At 36.9% G+C, this 12,518-nt stretch overlaps 1 protein-coding gene across 1 annotated transcript in view; it reads right to left on the bottom strand.

Moving 5' to 3' along the window:
• Catspere (catsper channel auxiliary subunit epsilon) overlaps positions 1 to 12,518 on the bottom strand; it is a 159,938-nt gene that overhangs the window by 137,216 nt on the left and 10,204 nt on the right. Inside the window, exons 3-5 of the mRNA XM_046432499.1 lie at positions 8,840 to 8,913; positions 8,437 to 8,510; positions 6,607 to 6,670 (exon numbers count right to left, since the gene is read on the bottom strand). Coding sequence (XP_046288455.1) covers positions 6,607 to 6,670; positions 8,437 to 8,510; positions 8,840 to 8,913 — 212 coding nt within the window. The remainder of the gene's footprint in view (positions 1 to 6,606; positions 6,671 to 8,436; positions 8,511 to 8,839; positions 8,914 to 12,518) is intronic.

Here is a 12,518-nt window from a genome sequence, read left to right as displayed (position 1 = left end):
CACCAGCAATGTACAAGTGTACCCTTTTCCCCACATCCTCGCCAGCACTTGTTGTTGTTTGACTTCCTAATGGCTGCCAATCTTACTGGAGTGAGATGGTATCTTAGGGTGGTTTTGATTTGCATTTCTCTGACAGCTAGAGATGTTGAGCATTTTTTCATGTACTTGTTGATTGACTGTATGTCCTCCTCTGTGAAGTGTCTGTTCAGGTCCTTGGCCCATTTGTTGATTGGGTTGTTTGTTCTCTTATTGTCTAATTTTTTGAGTTCTTTGTATACTCTGGATATTAGGGCTCTATCTGAAGTGTGAGGAGTAAAGATTTGTTCCCAGGATGTAGGCTCCCTATTTACCTCTCTTATTGTTTCTTTTGCTGAGAAAAAACTTCTTAGTTTGAGTAAGTCCCATTTGTTGATTCTAGTTATTAACTTTTGTGCTATGGGTGTCCTATTGAGGAATTTGGAGCCCGACCCCACCGACTGTTGTAGATGGACACAATTTATTTATGTATGAGGATCAAACACAGTGCCTCATGTGGTAGGCAAGTGCTATGACCCCAGCCCCTGCAGTTAGTTTCTGAGACTGTATAATGATCATAATAGTTCATATATCTAGCCAAATATGGTAGAGAATTACTGAAAATAAGTACTATAAATCTTGGCCAGTGTACTGTGCCCAGGACTCAACAAAGTTCAAAGTTGATCAAAAAGATCCCTGGCTCCAGAACTGATATAATCTGCTTTGTGCAATGATACTTGTCAAAGGTGCAGGAAGAAAGAAGTTGGCCGCTGAATGAATTATCAGTGCATTTGGAAAGGAAAATTTGAAGGCAGAAAGAGAAATATGTAGGTAATAAAAGTAGCTTCGTAACCTTGTAGAGAGGGAGTCAGTATCAGTGGATGATTAACTGAACAATCTTATTCCTATGGTGAGAGGAAAAACAGCTGCATTCTGCTGTATCTGTATCAATCTGCTTGGTTTTCTTGAGTTGGTACACAGATCTCAAGTGTAGAGTGAGAGGAAGACAAAGGAGAGAATCCTGGATTAACCTGACATTTAAGATAAGAACAGATGATAAAAAACACCAAAGGATAATGGGAATGGGGGTGGAGACTGGGTAAGAATTAATATAGAAATAAAAATAGTGGTATAGAATGAATGAAGGAATGAGAGAGTTACAAGAAGAAATGAATGCTGTGCAATATTAGATGTGGTATAGAAGTTAAACAGTAAGGGGAAAAAAGTCCTATTAACCTTGGCAATTGACTTCGTTGACTTTGCTAAAGCAATTTAAATAGGTAGGTAGATAGTAGTGAAACAGACTGGTAAAGCTTCACAGTGAAGCTAGGAGCACTGCTTGTAATTCCAGCTGCTTAGGAGGCTGAGGAAGGAGGATCACAATTTCAGCAACTTTTCAGCCTCAGCAACTTAGTGAGACTTTAAGCCACTCATCAAGACCTGGTCTCAAAATTTAAAAAAGGGCTGGGAATGTGGCTCGGTGGTTAAGCACCCCTGGGTTCAATCCCTGGTACCAAACCAAACCAAAAAAAAACAACAACAAAAACAAAACAAAACAAAACCCAAACAAACAAAACAACAGCAACAACAACAACAAAACCAAAAATTTCAGTGAAATTATGAAAGATGACAGACAAGAATGACCCACTGAATTATTCTCCCTTCCTATTCTGTATTCTAACCCTGAGGTGGGGGTGGGTAAAGAAAGCAAGAAAGTTAAGATGCTAACAGGATACTTGTTCCAGGAATTCTGGTTTGCAGGCAAACAGAGTCAGTAGGTTTAGAGAGCCCCCCCAAGACACAGTACTCAGAAGGACCCTGTGCTCTGCATTGTTTGTCTTGGAATTTTAGTAAATTTATCTTTAAACTTGTATTTTCTAAATAAGTATGACAGAACAATGGAGCATGAGTGGGGGGTTTGGAGCTTTGGCTCATTCACAGTCCTACCTCCTGCTGCCTCTCTGCCTCCTTGGGACAGCTTCTGTGATACTCATTCCTCCACGCTTTGGCATTTTGGGTCCTGACTGGCCATCCTCTTCTCCCCCGCCCCCCCCCCCCCCGAATCTTGCTTTTACTTTTGACTTTGGTAAGGATCTAGATGTGTGAACTCTGGGCACATCTGGTGTGGGAATGATTAGTACAAGGGATATGTCTTCTGCAGCATCCTGGATTAAGACATGGAAGCAGCTGTCCCATTTCTGGCTGGTAGTACCATGTAGTGGCTGATGGAGCCCTCATCATTGCAGGAGTGAGCTTCTTGGGCACCTCCAATTCAGGTATCTAGCATATTTCAGTGCAGAGGTTGTGCTAATCTTGGGGGCTCCCATTATGTCATACCTGGCTTGATTTTTCAGATGCCACCATTGTTCTGGGCATGATAATGGATCTATGGAGAGGAGAAACTGGTAGGAAGCTGGCAGCTGGTGGGCCCATGCTGAATCACCAGGTGAGTAAAAGGTCTGCACTGGGCCCATGAGTATTACCGTGTCCAAGCAACATGACATTATATTACAAATAAAAGAAAATCATGACAGGTAATAAAAGTGACTATTGAAGAATAAGATCTACATTTAATACTTTAAACAGTGTTTTCCCCTGTTTTTGGAAAAGATCCTATACTTTCATTTGGCATCAGGATGAAGAGATACAGAAGCAGCAGAATAGTATGGAATGGTGTTTGCTTCTAGGTCATAAAGTTTTAGGAATTAAAGAGTTTTAGACACAAATGCATGATATCTACAATGAAAATTACAAAACGTTGCTGAAAGAAATTGAAGAGGACACAAACACACAAGATACAAAGACATTCCATCTTTATGGATAGGAAGAATTGATAGTCCAAATGTCCATATTACCCAAAGCAATTTACATAGCCAATGCAATTTCCATTAAAATACCAATGGCATTGTTCACAGAAATATAAAAACAATCCTAAAATTCATAGAAAACTCTCAAAAGACCCCTAGTATTCAAAGTTATTTTGAGCAAAAAGAAAAAAGCAGACAGCATCACAATACCTGATCGCAAAATATACCACCAAGGTATAGTAACTAAAACATCTTAGTATTGGTGTAAAAAAAAATGAAACGTAGCTAGTGGCTTGGGAGGCTGAGGCAGAAGGATTGTGAGTTCAAAGCCAGCCTTAGCAAAAGTGAGATACTAAGAAATTCAGAAATACCCTTAACAATTTGCCCATAAATTTGATGAAATCCACTAATTCCCTGAAAGACACCATCTGCCAAAACTCACAGAAGAAAGATTATGTGAATAATATATCTACTAAAAATTTTGAATCAATAACTAATTACCTTCAAAAATTTGAACAACAATAAAAAAAATTCCAGGTATAAATGAGTTCTCTGGTAAACTGTACCAAACAATGGGAAAATTATACCAATTATCTATGATCTTTTTCAGAAAATAGAAGTAGAGGGAATACTTTCTAAATCATTCTATGAGGCCAAAATCATCTTAATAAAAAACCAGGCATTACAAGAAAACTGAAAAGTAGGGGATTTTCATGATGGTGGAATAGAGAAGGTTGCTTTCCTGTTTGCTCCACGGCGTGCAACCAAGAAAGCAGTCTGGCAGCTTCTCAGCAAGCTAGGTGAATGGAAAAAAAATGGGGAAGAACTTTACTGGAATTTAATGCTGGAAGCTCAAAGCAGATCAGGGACCTAAGAGATTGGATGAGGAAGACATCCTCAGTGCCACCGCTGCTGTCATGGCTGGAGGTACCAGCCAGAGTGGTCCCTCTGTGAGTAAAGAGGAGAGAAAAGGGAATTAAAGGATTCTGCACTTTTAAGAGGCTTGAGGCATGTCTGGGTATGGAGAGTTTAGAGATCAAGATTTGCTGCACAATATCCTTGTCTTGTGAGGGAAAGAAGCTCCATCTCTACCAGCTGCGTGCAGAGGGAAGAGGAAAGAACAGTTTTGCCACTACAGTGCCAGGTCTGGCAGGTGAGGGAGCCAATTCCTGGAGAAACCCTAGTTTGGCCTGCAGTACAGGCCTGGAAAATCCACATTGCATGACATATTAATAGACCACAACACAATAGTACTGGGTGAGTTTAACACACTGCTCTCACCACTGGTTAGATCCACCAAACAAAAACTAAATGAAGAAACTATAGAACTAAAAAAATACAATTAATAATTTAGACTTAACTGATATATATTGAATATTTCATCCACCAATGACTGAATACACTTTCTTCTCCACAGCACACAGATCCTACTCTAAAATAGACCATATTTCAGGCCATAGAGCAACTCTAAGCAAATACAAAATAATACCTTGAATTCTATCAGATCATAATGGAATGAAATTAAAAATCAATATAAAATAAAAAATAGAATCTACTCTACCACCTGAAGACTTAAGAATGACCAATGGATAGCAGAAAATGACCAATGGATAGCAGAAAAATTAGGAATGAAATAAAAAATTATTTAGAGGTAAATACCAGTACAACATATTAAAATCTCTGTGACACTTTGAAGGCAGTTCTAAGAGGAAAGTTCAATGCACTGAGCTCATTCACTAAAAAAGATAGAAAGTCAACAAAAAAATAACCTAACATTACGTCTCAAAGCCCTAGGAGCGTATTAGGAGCTAGAAGTAAAATTCCCATGTACAGAAAGAGCTGCAACAATTTTTTTCATTCATTTCACTAGGAAAAAAAGAACAAATCAACACCAAAAGAAGTAGGAGACAGAAAATACTTAAAATCAGCTGATATCAATGAAATTAAAGCAAAAATAAAAACACTTAAACATGGACAAAACAAAAAAGTTGATTCTTTGAAAAAATAAATAAAGTTGATAAACCTTCACCAAGCCTATAAAGAGAAAAAGAGTGAAAACTCAAATTATTAAAATTCATGATGAAAAAGTAAATATCATGATGGACACTTCTGAAATACAGATGATAAACAAACTATTATACTCTAATAAAGTAGAAAATCTGAAGAAATCAACAAATTTCTAGAGACATATGACCTACCCAAATTGAATCAAGAGGACATAGAAAATTTTATCAGTTTCAAGCAATAAAATAGAAGATGCCATCAAAAGCTTACCAACAAAGGAAAGCCCAGAACCAAACAGGTTCTCGGCTTAGTTCTACCAGATCTTCAAAGAAGAACTAACACCAATCCTCTTCAAATTGTCCCATAAAATAGAAAAGGAGGGAACCACCAGGCACAGTGGTACATGCCAGTAACCCTACGGTTCAGGAGGCTGAGGCAGGAGGATTGCAAGTTTAAAGCCATCCTCAGCAAAAGCGAGGTACCAAGCAACTTAGTCAGACCCTGTCTATAAATAAAATACAAAATAGGGCTGGGGATGTGACTCAGTGGCCATTTTGCCCCTGAGAGTTCAATCCCCAGTATCAAAAAACAAAACAAACAGAAAGAAAGAAAGAAAGAAAAGAAGGAAAACCCTTCCAAACTCATTCTAGAAAGCTAGTGTCATTCTGATACCAAAACCAGAAAAAGACACATCAAGGAAAGAAAACTTCAGACCAATGTGCCTGATGAACATAGATGCAAAAATTCTTAATATAGGCAAATCACATACAAAAACATATTAAAAAGATAGTGCACCATGATCAAGTGGGGTTCATCAAAGGGATGCAAGATTGCTTGTGATAGTGCTTGACTATGTTCTGATTCATGAACACTTTTTTAACTTAATGATTAATTTTACAATACAGTTAATTATGTATTCTTTTTTTAGAGAAAGAGAGAGAGACTCGGTGTGTGTGTGTGTGTGTGTGTGTGTGTGAGAGAGAGAGAGAGATAGAGAGAGAGAAGTTTTTAATATTTATTTTTTAGGACACAACATCTTTATTTTATTTTTAAAGTGGTGCTGAGGATTCAACCCAATGCCCTGTGCATGCCAGGTGAGCGCACGTCTGCTTGAGCCACATCCCCAGCCCTAATTATGTATTCTTACATGCTTCGCTTTCTTAGTTATATTCATTCACTCACATTAAAATTAATTTGAAGGCCAAGTGTGGTGGCACATGCCTGTAATCCCAGTAGCCTGACAGGCTGAGACAGGAGGATCGAGTATTTAAAAGCAGCCTCAGCAATAGTGAGGTGCTAAACAACTCAGTGAAACTCTGGCTCCAAATAAAATACAAAATAGGGCTGGGGATGTGGCTCAGTGTTGAGTGCCCTGAGTTCAATACCCAGTACCCCCTAAAAAATAATTTTAAGAGTTACACAAGACAAAGAGAGCCTTTTTGTTAGATATATAGTTTTGTATTTTTGTTCAAATCATTTAACTTATCTTATGTTTTCTTATCAGTTAAAGAAAATAGTGCTTGCATTTATATGGTTATTATAAAAGTTGAGAAAGACAATGTACGTAAGTATGAACATGTAGACATAGTTGTGTTCAAATAGTGGTTACTGTTGGTATTTTCATTATTTGTTGTTCAGTATTACTTTGGCAACCAAGATGTGGGTAGATAAAAGTTTGTATGAAAACCATAATATAGGCAATGCAATTGTGATTAATTAAACGCTGAAGCTAAATACTCTAAAAGCATTAATTCTTTGTATTTCAAATGGCATTACTTACGTAACTGTATAATACCACAGAAAACAAATATTAGAAGAATCCACTGTCAAATAGCGTTTTTCTTCTTTTTCCTAAAAGAAAATGCAGAAGAAACTAGAATGTACTAAGTTAACTTTAAAATAAATACACTTATGAACATTGACATAAAAGTCATAGGGGAACTAAATTACTTCTCTAAGATCAGATAAAGATGAATAAGTAAATTTCAGAACAGGATAAATATACATATGATTCTAGCTCAATTCTCAGGTTATTCCCTGTAATTAAGAATTTACTATCACGAATGACAAATTGAAAGACATTATTATTGTATTTTTCTTTCTTATTGATAAATAATTCAATTAATTTCCTGGTTCAAAAGTTCTCAGGTGATTTTACTCCCCAGGGGACATTTTACAATACCTGGAAATGCTTTTGGTTGTCAAAACTCTGATTTTGAGTACATTTCAAAAGTTTGATATACCTCCTTAGCTGGGTTACAAAATCAAATGACACTCAGACACATAAATGACACAGATATTCCTACATGAATGGGTGTATGCATGTTGTTACACAACATTGTACATTTATTTGGTGCTATGAGAGGTCTCCTAGTAGTATTTAGAGATGAAATGATTAGATTATGATAGCTGTGACCTCATCTGCCCATTCTAGTTTGAATGGAACTTAAAGCAGGTGGGGCATGGCTGGAGAGGGTGGGCATGCACTGGAAGGGTGCATCTTCCCTGGGGGCCCCTTCTCTTTCTCTCTGCTTCCTTGCTGCCATGAGGAGAGCATCTTCCCTCAGTTGCACCCTTCCCCCATGATGTTCTGACTCTGTTGGCCCAAGGCAATGGGGCTATCCTTCTATGGACTGAGATCTCTGAAACTGTAAGCCTCAAATAAACTTGACCTTTTTCTAAGTTGTTCTTGTTGGGTGTTTTGGTCACAGTGATATAAAAGCTGACTAAAACATACGGGCTTACAACATAAAAGCGAGAGGAGCCCTTTACTTCTTCATGAATTGTGTTCTTAAAACTGGTACATTTACTTAAAGACTCAAAAAGACAAATAGAAATATTTTTCACTCTCTAGGGATTGAAAAATGAATAAATATTCAGCTGGCCACTCCCACAGCATTCTGTCTACTTGTATCTTGAAAAGAAAGTTAATTAATTAAAGAGAAGTCTTAAATCCCAAAGTAAAAGCAGGTTTTCTCAAGTAGATTCAGATATACTTGTGTGGGCACATCAGCTGTCAGATAATGTGGCCAGTACTTTGTTACTAATCATTAAAGTGCCAATGCCTTATAATGCTTCACTTTGTAAACATTTTACTTGGTAAACTAGAGAAGAGTCGACATCATTCTCTTTCATTTGCATTTACGTATGCTTTCTTGAATTAAAGAAAATGCGGTAGAATATTAAACAAGTCTGCTAGAAATTCCTTTCAATCCTGGGTATTGCCACAAGAGTGCATGACATAAGACTCATTGATTTGAGAGTACTGTTATCTTAAGGTGCTGCCTATGGACTTTATAATTGTTATTAATAAAAAAGGCTAACGTAGGTGTTGGGAATGTAGCTCAGTGGTACAGCACTTGCCTAGCAGGCCTGAGACCCTGGTTTAATTCCTATCCCCATAAACAAGGTAAAATCAGATACCGTTTCATAACTTATTATTTGACATGAGATATATCTAAAAATTAATGACATATCAACAATAATTTAAAAATTTTTCTCTTATTTAATATTATTTTAAACAGACAAATTTGGTTGAAAAACTCAAAAGAAAAATAAAACAAAATAGGAATGATTATTCAAATGTCAATAAGTTATCATTAAAATCAACTTACTGGGCCTGTAACAATTGGTTGTATAATATAAGAACCAGGAGAAGTACAACGCAGTTCTGTCACGGGTGATCTAGTGTTTAAAAAGAATAGGAAAGAAGAAATAACAGATGTAAACAAGTTGAATAAAAATTGCCTCACTGTTTTTTTTAACCCTAAAATCTTCAGTTGAATGCTAAGAGAAAATTTTAAATATAGCCAAAATTTTTTTTCTCTCTCTCTTTTTTTTTTTTTTTTGAGACAGAGTCTTGCTAAATTGCCAAGGCTGATCTTGAGCTGGCAATTCTCCTGCATTAGCCTCCCGAGTTGCTGGGATTACAGGCACATGCCACAGTGTGGCTATGAATGCTTTTTTAAGTCTAAATAACATATATGAATTTACATTCACAGTAAAAGTCTTACTTGTTATTTTCAATCTGACAATCTTCTGGCACATTCCACTCAGAAAAATTTGTTCCTTCATACTCTAACTTAATCTGTAAAGAAAATTACAGAGTTCAAATGAAAAATGAGCTTCAAAATGTTCACACCTCAGTGTTTGGTTGTAGGGTTCAATATTCTCAGACCTTGTTATTTAAAGATAGAATAACTAAAATTCAATTGCTTTAAAATTGTACAAAGTAATATGACAAAGGAAAAGTAACTTCCTGGGACTTTTCAGTAGTCTCCCCTAAGTCTATAAACTTTTAACTTGGGAGTGGGTATTCGGGATTGAACCCAGGACCTGGCTTATGCTAAGTAAGGACTCTATTATGGAGCTATATTCCCATCCCTAGTACACTTAATTTTATTTTACTTATTAAGCAGCTAGGAGCAGACTGACAGATTCTGGGGATTAAAAAAGGGTAAGAAAGACATGATCCTTTCCTTAAAAAACAAATCTCATTTCATTCTGAGGTCCTGTTATTTACATATCATCAATGACCATAATAACTTCACTGGTTACCTTCTCCTTATTTCTGCAGCTATTTTTCACCTTGCTGCTGGGGGCCACCCTGTTCAGGAGCTATGTACACCCCTTTAAGTTCTAAGTAAAGAGGTATTGCACCCTGCAATGCAACTGGACTTTACCTCTGCTCAGATAAGACAGGTGTAGCTCTGGGAGTGAGCGTTACGTGAAGGGGTTGAATTACACCCATCTGTTGGTTGTAATCCTACCCTTCTGCCCTTTTTTTGGATAGAATGTTCCATGGATTAGCTCCCCCCATTAGTAAAACCCCGGTTCGAGGTGCTCCCTCTCTTTCTTGCCTGCCTTGCCTCCTTGGTGGGAGCTGGGTCAGAGAGGCCATCGCAGAACTCAAAGAAAAAGGTATTTCTCTGTCTGTGTGTCATTACTTCATTCCAGCCCAGTTCTCCTGGAGTAACCCTGACCGGTTTAGGTACCTTGCCTTTCAGTTCTTTTGTTTATAAATTCTTTCTTTCACAAATTCTTTCTTTCACCTCCTGAAATATAGCGAGATACTTTCTGACATTGTTAGTCTTAGGCTCAGCATTGGTATGGTAGTGTTTAGCTAGAGTTGGAACCCTAGCTCACCCTCTTATCTTTATTACACAAAAATTATGGACACATGTGTATGTCAATATTAATTGTTTCCTAATTTGTAATATGGGATTATAATATCAACTGTTTCATAGACTTGATGTTACAGATTTAATGGCAATGTATAAGAAAAAAGAGAAAAATCAATCAGAAGATAGAAAATAATTTTGAAATATATAAGACAAAATTTGATAGAATTACTAGGAGAAAAATTTAGTCATTAGTATAGTGGTAGGTTTTTAATATATTTTCCTCAAACTATAGATAAGCTGAAAAAAAAAGATGCTCACAGACTAGAAAAACATCATTAACAAGTGCCGTGATATGCTATGTTTAAAATATATACATTCCTAAAATTAACCAAGATAAAATGTGCACATACTTTTCAATTTCACATAGAGCATTTACCAAATTGATCATATTTATAAAAGAAGGTCTTAACTAATCTCAATGAATCATTTTCTCATATACCATGCCTTTTTATATTAATGAAAATTTCTCATAAAGTTAGCCAGAAAAAAATCCTAGGATATTTGTTATCTTAAAAGAACAACAAACCAAACCAAAGACAAAAAAACAAAACAAAAACAAAAAAACCCTGTATTTCTAAATGATTCATGGAAGAAGGCATAACAATAATTTACAAAATATTTATAAATAAACACATTTGAAATTATCAAAACTTGCCGTATGTGAGTATAAGGAGTCTCCAGGAGGAGATGTATAGCCTTAAAAGTATTCAGAAGAAATAAGATAGTTTGAAAGTGAATAAACTCAGTTTTCAGTGTAAGATGAAAATTTAAGAAATAACAAGAAAGAAAAAGTCAAAAATGAAAGGAATGAGAAAAAATAGGAAGTTAGAAAACCAGGGTGTGGTAGCACACAAGTATAATTCCAGGTACTTAGGAGGATGAGGCAGGAGGATCACAAGTTTGAGGCCAGTCTCAGCAACTTAGTGAGACCCTGTCTCAAAATAAAAAATAAAAAGGGACTGGAAATATAGCTCTGTGGTAGAGCACCCAGCACTACCAGAAGAAGAAGAAAGAAGAGGAGGAGGAGAAAGAGGAGAAGAAGGAAAGAAACAATGGAAAGAACATTGAGAAAGGACAGTGGTGATGTGTTTTTTTCAATATACTCAAACTTCCCTATAAACATAGAAAGGACTGTGGGAAGCCATTCTCCACGTGATTGGGTACCTCCCTGAGTGGGTGTGAGGCGCTCCGGCCAGCTGTGTCAGAGCTTATCCCCACCCTTTTTAGGTGCGAGAGCCCATCCGTGTGGGGTGTGACTGACCATTGACCCTGAGACCAATCACTGACCCTGACCTTGGAATGCTGTCCCCCTCGACCTTCATTGGATGGAATTTCCCCTAAATTTCTTGTTCCCCAATAAAAGCCCACTCTCTGGCGTGCTCTTCCTCTCTCCTGCTGGTCTCTTGTGTAAACCTGGCTACCACATCAGGTGGCTAGAGGCAGGAGCTGGGAGGGGCCGTCTCTGAGCTGGGCAAGAAAAAGATAAATTGAGTGTTATGTGTCTTTAATTTGATCTCACTAGTTAACTTCTATGTTTTGAACCTCTAGTATGAAGCTAGCATGCTGGTCGTGCGGCAGAAAGGACAATTAGGATACTACCAAGAAAATCACTGGACAGCATCAATTAGAAAACTCAATGACAAGGTATCTCTTGATATCCCAAAAGTTGATTGAAATAAGTGACCAAAATTCAGCAGATTCATGTGAAATCAGTATAAGGAAGCAAACAGAAAGCAGGCAAGCTAAAGCTGAGGGAAAAGGGCCTAAATTAGTGACCCACAAATGCAAAGGAATATTACTCAACAATAAAAAGGAATGAAGTACTCTTATGTAATATTATGAATGAATCTGAAAGCACTAGGCTAAGTGAAAGAAAACTGATTCAAAAAAGACTCTCTATTATACAATTTCATCTATGTTTGATGATCTAGAAAAGGGAAAACTACAGGAACAGGAAGACAGTGATTGCCAGTAGCTGGGGTGGGAGAGGGTGTGGCCTCACTGCAAAGGGCATGAGGGAATTTCTGGGGGAGATGTAAGCATTCCATACCTTTATTACTGTTGTGATTGTGCAATTGTAAGCATTTCAAAACTCATCAAACTCTAAGCTTAACATAAATAAATTTTATTCTGTGTAAAATTTCAATAAATTTGCCTGTTTACAAAAGGACCTAAGGATATATACAAACTATGCATCGTGTATATCCTTTATTTGGATCCAGATATACATAAGCAAGCAAAAATGAAATTTGCAAAACAATTGGAAATTTGAATACCGATGAGCTATTTGGTGATACTGGGTTGAGGTTACCACCCAACCCCTAACTCCCAGCCCTAGGTAATCACCAAGTGACTGTCTATAGATTTTCCTATTCTAGACATTTCATACAAATGAAATCATGCAATGTGTAGTGGTCCTTTGTAACTGACTTATTTCTCTTAGTAAAAAAGTTTTCAAGATTCATCTATGATGGAGCACGTGTCAGCACTTCATTTTTATTAATCAATA

Source organism: Marmota monax, unplaced genomic scaffold (assembly GCF_021218885.2).
Source record: "Marmota monax isolate L192 unplaced genomic scaffold, Marmota_monax_Labrador192_F-V1.1 WCK01_AAM20220418_F8-fsc00090, whole genome shotgun sequence".
Classification (NCBI taxonomy): Eukaryota; Metazoa; Chordata; class Mammalia; order Rodentia; family Sciuridae; genus Marmota; species Marmota monax.
Note: the sequence above shows the minus strand (reverse complement) of the source record. Positions and strands in the feature narration are given on the sequence as shown.